We start from the raw sequence: 16,754 nt of genomic DNA, 5'->3' as shown, positions 1-16,754 counted from the left end.
AGGAAGAAGAGGGAGGGATGAAAGAGTGGGAAAAAGGGGAAAAGGGAAGGAAGGAAGGAAGGAAGGAAGGAAGGAAGGAAGGAAGGAAGGAAGGAAGGAAGGAAGGCTATTTTAAAAAACTTAAGACATATCCAAGTAGAAGTGGAAGCAAGACTATTGGTTCTGATTAATTAAATCACACTTCAGGACTGCCAGCTGATTCTAATTTTCTCTACACCAAACATTTAACAAAGCTCCTCTCTACAACAATCAGCTCCTTGCTTAGCCTTTTTGCATTCCGACAACACCCGAAGCAGATCGGGCTTTTGCTGGGTGGCCTACAACCCAGATGCTGTAACAGTCCTAAGCGTGGGGAAAAAAAACGGTCATAAGTCCCTTTTTTCCCGTGCCCTTGTTAACTTCGAATGGCCACTACACGAACCGTTGTAAGTCGGGGACTGTCCATAGATGTTGATCTAATCAGATGCCTCACGCCTTCTTCTTTGCCGTGTTTTTCATTCAGAGAGTTGATGGCGGGTCTTTCTTTTGATGTTCAGGGAAGGTCATTGACATCCTGAGTTTCTCCTTTGCCCTGACCGTCCCTCTCTTTCTCCCACCCAACAGCCGCTGCTGTGACAAGAAAAGTTGTGGAAACCGCAATGAGACCCCTTCCGATCCAGTCATCATTGACAGGTAAGTACCAGCAGGACTGTTCTGAATGTCCACATCGCCATTCTTCCCAGAACCCATGAGCGGAACTAAATACAGATTTGGTTGAAGTCTTAAGTCGTGGAAAGTGAAGAGGGAGGCAAGGCCAGCCCTTGCAGAATAACACTTATTCTTTGCAAGTTCTTACTTTAGTTTGGTCTAGTGGCTAAGGTTAGAAAACAGGAGTCTGTGAATTCTAGTCCACCTTAGCCAAGAAAGCTGGCTGGTGTTAGGCATCCAGAAAGTATCCATGATACCGTGTCAGCTGGGAGACTTTGGGGCCAATCACCAGGAGACGTGGAATTCTAGTTCCACCTTAAGCATAAACCAGCTAGGGGACTTTGGGCCAATCACCAGGAGATGGTGAGTTCTGGTCCACCTTAATCAAGAAAGCTGGCTGGGAGACTTTGGGCCAATTACCAGGAGACAGGGAGTTCTACTCCCACCTTAAGAATAAACCAGCTAGGGAACTTTGGGCCGATCATCAAGTGACTATGAATACTAGTCCTACCTAACCAGCTGGGTGACTTTGGGCCAAAAAACAGGAGCCAGGGAATTCTAGTCCTGCCTTGGGCCTGAGAGCTAGCTGTTCGCCTGGAGCTGTTCCCTATCTCACAGCCCAACCTGCAGCAAAGGGTTGTTTCTCTGGCGGGGAAAAGAAGAAAGAATGTGTGTTGTATATGTTCATCATTTTCAGGCATTGCTAAAAATTGCAAAAGCGGGATACAATAAACAAACAAAACAAACAAATAAATAATGGTCAAAGCTCAATTGGCACTAAATAAGGAACAACCAAATTCATGGACATAGGTCTTCGTGACAACGAAATGATTCTAAATAGACGACAGGTTTAACCCCACCTTACAGCTCAGTCTCTTCTCAGAATAACAGAATAATAGAGTTGGAAGGGATCTTGGAGGTCTTCTAGTCCAACCCCCCTCTTAAGCAGGAGACCCTATACCATTTCAGACAAATGATTGTCCAATCTCTTCTTAAAAACTTTAAAAAAATCTCCAGTGATGGAGCACGCACAATTTTTGGCAGACAGGCCCTTCTACTACTCAATTGTTCGCACTGTCGGGAAATTTCTCCTTAGTTCTAAGTTGCTTCTCTTCTTGATTAGGTTCCACCCTTTGCTTCTTGTCCTGCCTTCAGGTGACCCTCCCTCTTCTTTGTGGCAGCCCCTTAAATATTGGAAGCCATCATGTCACCCCTAGTCCCTCCCGTTGTTAAACTAGACGTACCCAATTCCTTCAACGGTTCTTCGTATTTCTTAGCCTCCAGTCCCCTTATCATCTTCGTTGCTCTTCTCTGCACTCTTTCTAGAGTCTCAACATCTTTTGTAACATGGTGGTGACCAACATTGGATGCCGTATTCCAAGTGTGGCCTCACCAAAGCCTTACAAAGGGGTATTTATTATTAAAGGGGTATGATCTTGAGTCCACCCCTCTGTTAATGCAACCTAGGATTGCATTGGCTTTTTTGGGGCAGCTGCGATGCACACTGTGAGTTGGGGTGCCTCCCAGCGCCACAATTCTACCTGTTGCATACCAGGAGACCAAGGAAATCTCTTTGGTCTGCAAGGCTGATGTATCTTAGACACAGCGGAAGATGGTGGAGGAAGAATTTGGGGGTGGATAGGGGCAGAAAAGGCAGGTCAGCCCAACCCAGATCTGGGGAACTATGGAAAGAAAAAAAGGGGTGTTACACAATCCTCGGAAAGTTTAGTTAATTTCTGGTTGGCCTGGCAATCTTCTTGTCCCTCCGACAAGTCTTCTGCTCTCTTCCATTCAGAAATCAGGATGCTTCTCCTATTGTCACCTTCTGCACTTGTGGGTCGGTGTGTGGACGCACTCATGCAAGTCACTGTCTCCCTCTCCCAGATAAAACACCAAGGGAATGACAAGGGCCCTCCTCTCCCGGCGTATCCCAGTGGCAGTTGGGGGGTCTTGATAAAACACTGACATTTCCCCAGCCTTTGTCCGCTCCCGATAACATCGGCCGCTGGGCGAGGAGGCCCCATAGCTGGGCAGACCCGCCTGTCACTCAGTCCCACTGCTGAGGCCTCCAGCCGCCGAAGGAGAAGAATAAGGATTGACAAGCCGGCGGGGAGATTAGATGCAGAAGAATCAAAGCTATTAGAGGCTATCTCGCCTTTGTCCCTGCTGATCTTTCAGCCTTTCCTTACCGTCGGCTGCCTCTCCATTTGCTTGTTTTTCCTCGCGCGCAGGACAAAATAAAATAAAATAAAATAAAACCCAGCCACCTTCAGATTAAATTCCAGCAAGTTTGTTGGTTCTAGCTTTGCCAATCTTGGAGCTGGACCGGAACAGAGCAAGGGTTTGCGGCACAAGCCTATATTCTACACGCTGCGTTGCAAATCTCAGGGCGCAATCCAGATTCCACCCCGCCTCAAAACTGAGGATATCCGGCACGAAGGCGTCAAAGATGCAACAGGAGGAAGAAAGGGGGAGGGATGGAGCTTTTGCCCTCCCTTCCACTATGCACGCTTACGTGTGTGTGCCACACCTGCACATGACCTGCCCCTCCAGATGCGGCCTTCCTCTGAGAATTCGAAACCTCCAATGGTTAAGAATACCCGCAGACCGCAATTCAACCCGACATTTCTGGTGCTGAGCGAGACTGCGGTTCAGTAAACTTTCCCCCATTGTACAACCTTCCTTGCCACAGTTGTTAAGTGAATCGCCGCCGTTGTTAGGTTAGGAACATGGTGGTTAAGCGAATCTGGCTTCACCATTGACTTTGCTTGTCAGGGGGTCTTGCAACCATCGTAAATGTGAGACAGTTTGCCAAGCGGATGAATTTTGATCGCAGAACCCAGGCATGTTACAACAGTCCGAAGTGTGGAAAAACAGTCATAACAGTCTTTTTCAGCACCACTGTAACTTCAAACAGTCACTAAAATGAACTGTTATAAGACAAGGACTACCTCTACTGGCCCAGCCAAGTGGAGGAGTCCAGCAGGGTGTCAGGATTCTGGCTGTTCCTCCCATTTAAATCCTGAGTCTCGAGCCAAACTTCCAAAACTTCCAAAAGATTTATTGGGAGTTAACATGTCCGGCACTGCCTGGGTGCAGCTGACTCTGAGACACGTCATTCATTGTCACCCTTGACCCTGGTTTCCCCCCCCACACCCCTCTGGGCGTATCGTAATTCGTATTCTCCAATGGGACACCTCCATAGCCGAGGTGGTATATTCAGCAGGTTCTGACCAGTCCTGGAGAACCGGTAGCGGAAATATTGAGTAGTTTGGAATACCACCTCTGACTGGTTAGTGGGGTGGGAAGGGTATGGGGATTTTGCAGTATCCTTCCCCTCCCATGCCCACCAAGCCACGCCCACCAAGCCACGCCACGCCCACCAAGCCACACCCACAAAACAGGTAGTAATATTTTTTTTTTTGAATCCCATCACTGATCCATAGTCCAGAGTCCTCAATCATGCTCTCCGGTTAGATTTTTTGCGCTGCAGAAACTTCAGTCGCCTAGTGACTATCTTTGAAAACAGATAGTCACTTATGGAGTGCAGTTTCGGTTTGCAAACTGCTGCACTGCTCCCCCCTCCCTTTCTGTTGGCAACTCTAAAAAAAAATAAATATAGACATATTTTATGAGTTGACATTGGGAATGAGTGTGAAATCTCTACGTGGACACAAACGTTAAAGCTGATTCCTTTGGATTCCATTGAACCTTATTTAGTCTGGCATGAAATTGTCAGTTTGGGAAGATTCCTGTAAAATAGGCACGAGCAATAAAGTGTCTAGTTTAAAATCTTCATGTGTGGGTCTGATTGTTCGCGCCTGATGCTCTCCTTCTGCAAAGGCCCAGCAAGACATCCAGGGCCACTCAGGCTCCCGTGCCCCCTATCCTTCCCCCTCCCCCACCCCCAGCCTTTTTGCCACCCCAATTGGCTACGTCTTTCACCGTCCTTGCAAAGATGGCTGGCCTCTGGCTAAGAGGAATAAGAAGATAATTGCCAGAGCTCTTAGGGGTGTTTCCAAATCAGCATGCCGGCCATTTTTCCACTATAGAAAAATCCTCGACTCACAGCAGTTCATTTGGTGACCGTTCCAAGTTACAACTGCACTGAAAAAAAAGGCACATGGTTGTTTTTCACGCTTTATGACCATTGCGGCATTCCCCATGGTCACATGATCAAAATTCAGACACTTGGCAACCGGTTAGAGTTTATGACGGTCGCAGTGCGTCCCGGGGGTGTGTGTCACATGATCCCCTGTGGCAACCTTCCGTGGGGAAGCTGGATTTGCTTAACAAACCATCTTCCCAACTTTAACAACTGCAGCAATTCACTTAACGACTGGGGCAAGCAAGGTCGTAAAATGGGACAAAATGCGCTCAGCAATGGAAATGCTGGGCTCGGTTACCGTCGTAAGTCGAGGACTAGTTGCATTTGACCAGGTCTAAACCTAAATTTGAGTAGCCTCTGCTCCCTTTCGGGAGGGGGCGGGTACTGGTGGCAGGGAGGAGGTTCGAAACTTGCCTTAATTCTCTCTTTCTGCCTTCCAAGTCCGTTCTAACTCTCTAGCCACGCAACCCTTCCTTCCCAGCGGACACAGTTGGGGGGTGTGGGGGTGTCTGTGTCTGTGTGTCTGTGTGTGCGCCCTCCCAACTCTCCCTCCCCCCCCTCCCCCCCCTTCTCTCTTTCTCTGCCTCCTTCTCGTTCCTCTCTCCTCCAACGGCGGCCAGCCCCTCTGGTTTAGAGAGCATGGTAAGTGCCCTATCAACATGTTAATCAAATTACTTAGGAGCTAAAATTGACGCTTTTCATTAATTATACAAGATTATTCTAATTGCGAATTCAAATTTATGCGCTCGGAACAGAAGGTGTTCGGCAGCGTCGCTGGGAATTTGCATGTTAAATGGGGAACACGCCACATTAGGCATGCTAATGTATGCACATTGTCTTTATTTTTAACTCCCTGGGTTTCTATGCACCACTGCTACTTAAGAAGGTGAGCGAGTCGGACATGTGTTTTTATTCTTATTTCCTTCTCTTTTATTCGGAGGTAGAGGTATCCGAGGGGAGGGCGGCATGTTGCGTTGGTGTGTATGTGTAAAATTACCAATTCACTGTCAATCTTGGGGGGGGTGATGTTTGCTTCCCTCTTTGCTTCCCACCCCCCCACCCTTCAAAATTTATGAATTTTCCTTCTTCCGTCCTCTGTTCCTTTCCTCTCTTGATTACCACCTGCGAAGACCTCAGGAACCCTACCCAACCGCTAGTCTCAACCAAAATTTCCATGGAAATAGTTTACTTCTATACTGAACTTCAAGGTCTTTTAATCCAGGGGTCGCCGAGCTTGGTGTCACCTGCAAATTTTATGAGTTTCCTCCTCTATCCCCTCATCCACATCATAGATGAAGATATTGAAGAGTCCCGGGCCTATGACAGAGCCTTGGGGTACCACCGTTCATCCATCGCTAAACCTAGGGAGTTTCCCGCTCTGTAGGAATGGGTCTCAAAAAAGGAGAGAGACCGTCCTTTCTAGAAGTGGCTTCTAGACCGGAGGGAAGAGATGGGCATTGAACCCAGGGCCTCTTCGAGAAGAGAAAGGTCCAGGCCAGCGTTCCTCCATCTTGGCAGCTTTAAGATGGGTGGACTTCGGCTCCCCAAATTCCCCAGGAATTCCGGGAGTTGAAAGCCACCCTTACTGGCTAGGGAATTCTCGGTTTAAGTTACCACCACTGAAAGTTTTATACACATTTCATCTGTTTGATTGATAGGAGAGAATATTTGTAGCTCAGGGTTGAACTGTGAGGGACTTAGTGCTCTCTGAGCTTGGTGGTTTTCTTGTAGACGTTTCATGACCCAACTAGGGAACATCATCAGTGCTAGAACGAAGGGAGGTTATAGGGAGGAGGAGGAGGAGGAGGAAGAGGAGGAGGAGAACTGTGAGGTCCATGATGCTCCCTGAGCTTGGTGGTTTTCTTGTAGACGTTTCATGACCCAACTGGGGAACATCATCAGTGCTAGAAGGAAGAGAGGTTATAGGGAGGAGGAGGAGGAGGAGGAGGAGGAGAACTGTGAGGTCCATGATACTCCCTGAGCTTGGTGGTTGTCTTGCAGATGTTTCATGACCCAACTAGGGAACATCATCAGTGCTAGAAGGAAGGTGGTGGTGCAACCTCAGAGGACACCACAGTCCTCCTTCTCTTCCTCTGTTCAATCTCCCTCCCGCATAGCACTGACGATATTACCTAGCTGGGTTAATGAAACGGCTGCAGGAAAACCACCGAGCTCAGGCCCGAGAGCTACCTATATCCTCTTCTATCCGCCGATTGTGGGCGTTTCGCTTGTTCTGGGACTTTTTGTGGAGCCCGAGCCATCTTCCCACTTCGCTCTGTTTCTGCCTCTCTCCTCCTGCAGCCAGCCCGGGGCTGCTACCTGTTAATTATTGATGCTAGAATGACAATTATAGGTCCCTGCACAAGCAGGCTAAATATTTCATCAGCTTCGCATGCTGTAGGGGAAGCAGAGCATCCTTACATCCCTTTTCTGGGCAGCTCGGTCTCCCCCTCTGACTTTCTGGATCCAAGACCGACATTTCCCCGTTCTCCTTGGAGCCCGAGGCAGAAAGAACTTCGACCTCACCGGTTATTGGCCCCAACAAGCCGAAAGCCGTTCCTTCCCCCCCGCAAGAGATTCCTAGAATCCCAGCTCTTTTCCTCTTGGATCGGCCTGCTCTTCGAAGCAGAATAACGAAATAACAGAATATCAGAGTTGGAAGGGACTTTGGAGGTCTTCTAGTCCAACCCCCCTGCTTCAGCAAGAGACTTATCCAACTTTAAGACCTCGTGGGCTTCAACTCCCAGAATTCCCCAGCCGGCGTAGCCTTGAAGTCCACAAGTCTAAAAGTTCTCCAGCTTGGACACCCTTACCCTAAACAATGGCTGTCCAGTCTCTTCTTGAAGACTTCCATGGATGGAGCAACCACAACTTTCTGAAGGCAAATCATTCTTAACGGTTCATTATTCTCCCTGTTAGGAAATTCCTCCTTAGTCCCAGGTCCACTTGTCTCTTTAGTTAGTTCGAATCCATTGTTTCTTCTCCTGCCTTGAGGTATTTTGGAGAATAGGTTCACCACTTCTTTGGGGCAGCCCCTCAAATAGGGAAACTCTGGTATCATGTCACCCCAAGTCCTCCTCATCTTAGACTAGACATGCCCAATTCCCGCGACCGTTCTTCATATGTTCCAGCCTCCAGAGCCCCTAATCCTCTTGTGTTGCTCTTCTCTGCACTCTTTCTAGAGTCTCAACATCTGTTTTGGAATATGGCGACCAAAACTGAAGGCCATATTCCAAGTGTGGCCTCACCAAAGCGTTATAAAGTGATATTAACCCTTTGTGTGATCTTCATTCAAGTCCGCTGCTTGATTCAAGCGTGACAAGGATCTATCTTTGAGACTTTCCGGCAGAGGGCTTTCATTCCGTGCTCCCTATTTCGATCAGGTAGAGCTGGAAGGGACCTTGGAGATCTTCTAGTCCAACCCCCCTGCTGGAGCAGGAGACCAGCAGGATCTCCTTCCAGACAAAGGGGTTGTCCAGTCTCTTCTTAAAAACCTCCGGCGATGGAGCTCCCACAACTTCTGGTAGCAAGCTGTTCCACCGGGTTAATCGTCTTCACCGTCAGGAAATTCCTCCTTCGTTCTGGGTTCTTTCTCTCCTCGGCGAGTTTCCGTCCGTTGCTTTTTGTCCTGCCTTCTGGTGTTTGGGGCCTCTCCGCTTCCCTCCCTGCGGGCTCAGATTATCTCCCGAGTTCCTCTTCCTGATTGATCATTCTCTGCAGGAATGGGGCCCATTAGCTGCCTGCAAGGCAGCCGGGGATCAGTTTCCAATCAATACCCTTTTAGACAAACAAAGATGTATTTCTGAGCCGCCTTAAAGGGACCACACCAGGTTGGAGAAGAAGAGAAGCGAAAAAACTGCCATGGCATGGATTTTAAATTTGGGGCAGAGCAGAGATTCAGCCGGTTCGGACCCGTTCTGGAGAAGCGGTAGCGGAAATGTTGAGTAGTTCGGAAGAACCGGCCAATCCCGCCTCCGACTGGCCTTGCCAACCCCCATCTCTTCTCTGCCTCCCTTCGAGTCCCAGCTGATCGGTTGGGTCTCCTTTGGTGGCCCTGCACAGGAGAAGGGAACTGGAAAGCAGGTTAGTGGGGTGGGGAGGGAAGGGGGATTTTGCAGCCACGCCCACCAAGCCACAGCATGCCCACCAGCCACGCCCACAGAACCGGTAGTAAAAAAAAAATTGAATCCCACCACTGGGGTAGAAAGATAGTCAGTGGCTATCAGCAAAAGTCCATTGGGTTTGTAAAAGTTTCTAGCTCTCATGAGCCGAATTTGGGGATTAACCCTCCTCCATTTTCTTCCCACCTTAATTCTTGCCACTCAAAGCCCTGCAGTCCTCAATCAGAAGAGAGCTGGAAGGGTCCTCGGAGGTCTTCTAGTCCAACCCCCGCAACCCAAGCAGGAGACCCTCTACCATTCCAGGCATTCCTCGGGTTGCAACTGCTCGTTTAGTGACCGTTCAAAGTTAGAACAACACTGAACAAAGTGACCTTCAGGATTCTTTTTTTACACTTACAACCGTTGCATTGTCCCCCAGGATCATGGGATCAAAGCTCAGGCGCTTGCTGACTTGACTCGTATTTATAACAGCCACAGTGTCTCCTGGGTCACTTGATCCCCCTTATGCGACCTTCCTGACCTGCATGGTCAATGGGGAAGGCCGATTCACTTAACGACCGTGTGACTAACTGAGCAACTGTAACGATTCGTTTAACAACACAGGTTGCAAAATGGGGCAACCGTCTCTTAAGAAATGTCTCCCTCAGCAACATAAATATTGGGCTCAATGGTAGTTGTAACTTGAGGACTACTTGTAACTAACCTAACGGTGGAGATTTTAAAGGTATCTGTGTGGTTTACATTAGGAAAGAAACAGGGCGACGGCTTAATAGATATATTAATTTAATGAGTAATAAGTAGTTTTCTAAGGAAGTTGTTCCTAGAATTCACTGGTAGCTTTTAGTGCAAATGAGCCCTAACTATACGGCTTTGAAATTAGGGGGATTTAACGTCGGTTGTCATTCAAACTGCTTTCTGTAGTTATTGTGCATCGTCACCAAATGGAACCAAACCAAGTTTGTTACACGCTTGGAAGGAAGCGCCGTATTTTAATCCTAAACGAGGGACAATCCTTCGATATACTATGTAGGGCAAGCTTAATTCGGCTGAAATGAGCTATCTAGTCTCTCTATAAGCCATTCCTGGTACGATTTGCTGTCTTGCCATTTTTATCTTCGGCTTCCTCTTTGGCAACGGGTTTGGGAGATTCACTTACGGTGCAGCCATGGATTTGCGTGGCTGTTGGTTTAGCCAGAGCTTATGTGGACAGTCTCCCTGTGGAGGACGGGAAATAGGAAACCCCAACAATCTGCTCAGTCTAGTTGGGAAATTGCAAATAGGCAGGGTTGATAAATCACAGGGAAGAAAAGGAGGAAGGGAGGGAGGGAGCGAGGACAGAAGAAAAGATGTGGGGAAAGAAGGAGGGATGGAAGGAAAGGAGAGAGGGAGGAGAGGGGAGACGGAGGTGAGGAAAGTAGGGATTGAAGAAGGAAAAGAGGGAGGGAGGAAAGAGAGAGATGGAGCAGGGGAGGGAAGGAGGGAAGGGAGGAGGAAAGGAGGGAGGGGAAGAAGGAAAAGGGGAGGGAGGCAAGGGAAGGGAGGAAGGGAGAGGAGGAAGGAGGAAAGGAAGGAGGGAGGAGGAAGGAAGGAAGGAAGGAAGGAAGGAAGGAAGGAAGGAAGGAAGGAAGGAAGGAAGGAAGGAAGGAAAGAAGGAGGGATGGAAGGCAGGAAGGAAGGAAGGATGGCAGGATGGCAGGAAGGAAGGAATTACTGGGGAAGCCAAGGATCAAACTCTTATAAAGATTCCTCAAAGCAATTAATGTTGCTTTTTTCTATTTTCTTCTATTTCTAGATTTTTTCTCAAGTTCTTCCTCAAATGCAACCAGAACTGCTTGAAGAATGCTGGCAATCCGCGAGATATGCGCCGGTTCCAGGTGATATACCTCTTTCTTCTTCTCTGGAGACATCCTTGTTAAAAAAAAAGAAAGAAAAGACATCCTCCTTTGTAACATTTGCTCATCTGATCCATTTGAACCTGGAGCCCAGAGGCTCTGCACACAAAAAAATGGAATACATCTCACTTCAAGGAAGAGGGTGTCCCATAGATTGGGGTGGCTGGGATCCCTGGAGAAGATTAATGCACCTGGATTCACCCTGGTGATTTCCTTGCAGACGTTTCATGACCCAACTAGTAACTCATCAGTGCTAGAAGGGCTTGGGGTTTGAAGGGAGGAGAAGGAAGAGGAGGATCGTGGGATCCTTGGTGCTCTCTGAGCTTGGTGGTTTTCTTGCAGAAGTTTCATGACCCAACTAGGTAACCTCATCAGTGCTAGAAGGAAGTGGGCTTTGCTAGAAGGGACTGAGAATGGTCTTGGAGATTGTTTGGCTGGACTGTTTAGCGTTAGGTTGTTTGTCAATTCCTTGATTGGGTGTATTGTTTAAGTAAAGTGAAGTGAAGTAAACAATACCCCTTCTGTAATCCAGTTGGTCAGTGCAAACAGTGGGAAGATCTAAAATATTTGGCCCTTTGAAGGTCCGCCAGGTTGGAAGGACTCTCTGGCCATTCTTCGTCCTGGACGGTGCTCTCCTGCCCCAAAGGTGGCTCAATTTTGCTCATCAGGGTGGGTGTGTTTGCTTGAGCAACCGCCCGGCTGCCTGGCACCGATGCTATATGCAAATTGGCACGGCAGTTAATCATGTAAAAATGTCACAATTACCATATCCTTATGCAAGCAAACTGATGAGGCTACTAGCTAGTCAGCACTGGGGGATACCTGGGGAGTATACCTGGCCCACCAGCCTCTGGTTTTACACAGCCCCTTCCTGGCCCCTTTTAGGTTTCTGGCCAATGGCCAATGCAAGACCAACAAAAAAAATTTTTTTTTAAAAAAAGGAAACACAACTTTTTCATCCTCAAATGGTCTTATTTCCGAATCGCGGGTTGCGCTCGTTTGTCGAGGCTTTTGAAAATGGAAGCTTGTGTGCCCAGCCGGTTGTCTTTGGTTAAAATGTAGATAGTGAGCACCAGGAAGATGGAGGATTCCCCAGTTGTGCCCTCCCCAACTTGGTGTTTGGGGCAATGGGTATTATAGTCCCACCTATCTAGAAAGGTGATCCAATCTGTAGGGAGGTGATAGATAGATAGATAGATAGATAGATAGATAGATAGATAGATAGATAGATAGATAGATGATAGATATAAGATGAGAGATATGGATTGATATAGATAGATGAGAGATTAGATAGATGGATGGATGGATATATAGATGAGAGAAAGAAATGGATGGATAAAGATAGATGAGAGATTAGATAGATAGATAGATAGATAGATAGATAGATAGATAGATAGATAGATGATAGATATAAGATGAGAGATATGGATTGATATAGATAGATGAGAGATTAGATAGATGGATGGATGGATATATAGATGAGAGAGACAAATGGATGGAGATAGATAGATAGATAGATAGATAGATAGATAGATAGATAGATAGATATAAGATGAGAGATATGGATTGATATAGATAGATGAGAGATTAGATAGATGGATGGATGGATATATAGATGAGAGAGAGAAATGGATGGATATAGATAGATGAGAGATTAGATAGATAGATAGATAGATAGATAGATAGATAGATAGATAGATATAAGATGAGAGATATGGATTGATATAGATAGATGAGAGATTGGATAGATAGATAGATAGATAGATAGATAGATAGATAGATAGATAGATAAATAGATGATAGATATAAGATGAGAGATATGGATTGATATAGATAGATGAGAGATTAGATAGATGGATGGATGGATATATAGATGAGAGAGACAAATGGATGGAGATAGATAGATAGATAGATAGATAGATAGATAGATAGATAGATAGAGACAGATAGACAGATATAGATTAGATAGATAGATAGATAGATAGATAGATAGATAGATAGATAGATAGATAGATAGATAGATAGATATAAGATGAAAGATATGGATTGATATAGATAGATGAGAGATTAGATGGATGGATGGATATATAGATGAGAGAGAGAAATGGATGGATATAGATAGATGAGAGATTAGATAGATAGATAGATAGATAGATAGATAGATAGATAGATAGATAGATAATAGATAATAGATAGATAGATGATAGATATAAGATGAGAGATATGGATTGATATAGATAGATGAGAGATTAGATAGATGGATGGATGGATATATAGATGAGAGAGAGAAATGGATGGATATAGATAGATGAGAGATTAGATAGATAGATAGATAGATAGATAGATAGATAGATAGATAGATATAAGATGAGAGATGGATTGATATAGATAGATGAGAGATTGGATAGATAGATAGATAGATAGATAGATAGATAGATAGATAGATAGATAGATAGATAGATGATAGATATAAGATGAGAGATATGGATTGATATAGATAGATGAGAGATTAGATAGATGGATGGATGGATATATAGATGAGAGAGAGAAATGGATGGATATAGATAGATGAGAGATTAGATAGATAGATAGATAGATAGATTTATCAATGAGAAATAGATGGGACAGAGAAAGACAGACAGACAGACAATAGCTGTTGATAATGGTAGGTAGATGATAGATAAAAGAATAAATATCTGGCTGACTGAGTAATGAACCATACAGTAATAATAATAGTGATAGGTAGGAAGGTAGGTAGGTAGGTAGGAAGGTCGACAGACAGACAGACAGACAGACAAGGACAGGATAGGATAGGAGAGGGGAGAGGGGAGCAATATAGAGGCAGATGGTAGATATGGTAGATGGTTCTCTGCGAAAGAGAGATATAGACTGAAGAGAAGAGAAAAAGAGAAATAATAGAAAGAGGAGAGAGAAATGGACAGACAGATAGATTTGGGGTGGGGTGTATTTTTTTCCTTCTTTCTGGCTTTCTTTTACATACTTTCTTTTGTATCCTCTGGAAGTAATTCTTCCCTTACTAACCCGCCTTCCTACTTTAATCATAAAAAATTAAATTTTGTTAAAACCACAGCAACCCACTACCCAAACAATAGAAGGATGCTTTTTTTTAAACAGCTAAATTTCTCACCTCGCTATGTTTGGTTCTGTCTCGATCATCCTCAGAGCTCTCTTTCTGATGGTTTGCCTTTTGTTTTCCTCCCTCTGATGCTTCCTTCTCCGCAGGTGGTGGTGTCAACGACGGTGAATGTAGACGGTCACGTCCTTGCCGTGTCCGACAACATGTTTGTCCACAACAATTCCAAACACGGACGCCGGGCGCGGCGGTTGGATCCTTCAGAAGGTACCCTTGCCTGTTATATCATTCATGTTTGCACAGCAGGAACTACAAAAGTATAATAATAATAATAATAATAATAATAATAATAATAATAATAATAATAATAATAATAAGAAGAAGAAGAAGAAGAAGAAGAAGAAGAAGAAGAAGAAGAAGAAGAAGAAGAAGAAGAAGAAGAAGAAGAAGAAGAAGAAGAAGAAGAAGAAGAAGAAGAAGAAGAAGAAGAAGAAGAATGGAATGGAATAGAAAATATGGAATGGAATGGAATAACAGACTTGGAAGGGACCTTGGAGGTCTTCTAGTCCAACCCCCTGCTCAACCAGGAGACCTTAATATACATTTCATACAAATGGCTCTCCAAGCCCTTCTTAGAAACTTCCAGTATTGGAGAATTCACAACTTCTGGAGGCAAGCAGTTCCACTGGTTAATTGTTTCCACTTGTCAGGAAATTTCTTCTTAGTTCTAAGTTGCTTAGGAACCAACTAGGAGCAAAGAATGGTTGCGTTGCCCTACTCTGAAGGAAGATGGGAGGTGATCCAGCAGGCTTCAAACACAGTCCTTGACTTACAATGGTTCATGTAGTGACCATTCCAAGTTAGAAGTGCGCTGAGAAAAGTGAGTCAGGACTGGTCCTCACACATATGACCACAGCAGCCGCCCCACAGTCCCATGATCTGATTGGGGGCACTTGGCAACCAACATGCATCTACAACGGTTGTAATGTCTTAAGATCATGTGATCGCCACTTTGCGATGCTCCCAGCCAGCTTCCGACAAGCAATGTGAATGCAGGAAGCGAGATCCACTTAAGGACCATGTGATCTATTTAACAACCAAAAAGGTCACAAAATCGGGCAGGGTTCACTTAACAACTGCATCGCTTAGCAACCAGTCCCGATTGAGGTTGTAAGACAAAGGCTTACAGAACAACGAAATGGTTTTTCCTGCCCTCCAGTTCTTCAGAACAGCTTTCTACAACCCAGTGCCCTCCCAGACCACAAACTCCATCATTCTCAGCCACGCATGGCCTGGACAAAGCAAGAATTGTGTTGAACAGACACAGCGGCTGCCAGGAAAATGGAATGCCTGTGCTTATTTTTTTTTTTTTACGACATGCATAACTAAATCACCCAGTTATTGAGCCTTAATCTGGGGCCTGTTATGTACTTAGAATAATTTTGATGGATTGATAAGATGGATTTGGTCGATTTAATTCATTTAAGTGAGCAAGCTGGGCCCTGTTTCTCCATGCAGCATGCTCTAACATTAGTAAGACCACACCTAGAGTACTGCATCCAGTTTTGGTCACCGCACTATAAAAAAGATGTTGAGACTCTAGAAAAAAAGTGCAGAGAAGAGCAACCAGGGTGATAAGGGGACTGGAGGCTAAAACATACAATGAACGGTTGCAGGAACTGGGCCTGGCTAGTCTAGGGAAGAGAAGGACCAGGGGAGACATGCGTTGTGGTTCGCCAGCAGCAGGTGTGGATGGTTGAGGTCTCTGAGACTGAGGACTCAGATGAGGGGCCTGCGTGTGATGCAGGGATGGGGCCAGGACCATCAGGAAGCGGAGTGCTGCCTTTGGAGATTGTGGAGGCCTGGCAGCAGTGAGGAAGAGTCCCCCGAGGAGCCTGTGCTCATGTGCACAGGGCTGCTCGAAGGAAAGAGCAGCTGCAGCAGCACAGGAGATCGGTTTAAATATCAATCCGGTGAAACAAATGCAAATTTAACAACCGGTTCTCCTGAACCGGTCCGAACCGGTAGGATCCCACCCCTGTTTGTGGGAGTCCTGACCCTCTGCCTGACCCTCTCTCCCCTCCTCCTAAAGCAGCCACCCCCTGCATCAAAGCCGTCAGCCCCAGTGAAGGCTGGACAACAGGAGGGGCCACCGTGATTGTGATTGGGGACAACTTCTTCGACGGGCTTCAGGTGGTCTTCGGCACCATGCTGGTCTGGAGTGAGGTAAGTCTGCCTGTTTCCCCCACACCCAACCCCCTCCCCATTTCTGGATTCGTTGTTATCTTCCCCTTTTCCCAAAGGTGTTTTTTCAAGAGGTAATTGGACTTTCTGTAGTTTTTCTTTGAAGACCTTTTGCTTCCCATCCAAGAAGGTCCTTCAGCTCTCCCCTTTTGTCTTTTCCTTCCTTCCTTCCTTCCTTCCTTCCTTCCTTCCTTCCTTCCTTCCTTCCTTCCTTCCTTCCTTCCTTCCTCCCTCCCTCCCTCCCTCCCTCCCTCCCTCCCTCCTTTCTTTCTTTCTTTCTTTCTTTCTTTCTTTCTTTCTTTCTTTCTTTCTTTCTTTCTTTCTTGTTACTACCCTCCATTTTCCCTTCCCCCTTTCCATCCTCTGCTTGCTTGCCTCTTTCCCTCCCCTCCCTCCCTCTCCTCCTCTCCTTCATTTCTCCTCTCTTTTCCTTCCTCTCTCTTCTCCTCCCCTCCTCTCCCTTCCCTTCTTCCCTTCCCTTTTCTTCTCCTCTTTTCTTTCTCTTCTCTCCTGTCCTGCCCTCTTCTCTCTCCCCTCCCCTCCCTTTTTCTTCTCCTCCCCTCCCCCTCCCCTTCCTCCCATCCCATCCCACCGTTTTATGTCTGATT

The 16,754-nt window shown here is 46.1% G+C and overlaps 1 protein-coding gene across 3 annotated transcripts in view; it reads left to right on the top strand.

Annotated features, from left to right (window-relative positions):
- The window catches only part of LOC113450829 (transcription factor COE1-like), an 80,451-nt gene that overhangs the window by 31,535 nt on the left and 32,162 nt on the right, over positions 1-16,754 (top strand). For all 3 annotated transcript variants that reach the window (XM_087935694.1, XM_087935692.1, XM_087935693.1), the window contains exons 7-10: positions 604-672; positions 10,709-10,790; positions 14,052-14,169; positions 15,995-16,128. In XM_087935694.1, coding sequence (XP_087791820.1) covers positions 604-672; positions 10,709-10,790; positions 14,052-14,169; positions 15,995-16,128 — 403 coding nt within the window. The remainder of the gene's footprint in view (positions 1-603; positions 673-10,708; positions 10,791-14,051; positions 14,170-15,994; positions 16,129-16,754) is intronic.

This window comes from Pseudonaja textilis, chromosome 6 (genome assembly GCF_049901715.1).
Source record: "Pseudonaja textilis isolate UNSWEBS1 chromosome 6, rPseTex1.2, whole genome shotgun sequence".
NCBI classification, from domain to species: domain Eukaryota; kingdom Metazoa; phylum Chordata; class Lepidosauria; order Squamata; family Elapidae; genus Pseudonaja; species Pseudonaja textilis.
Note: the sequence above shows the minus strand (reverse complement) of the source record. Positions and strands in the feature narration are given on the sequence as shown.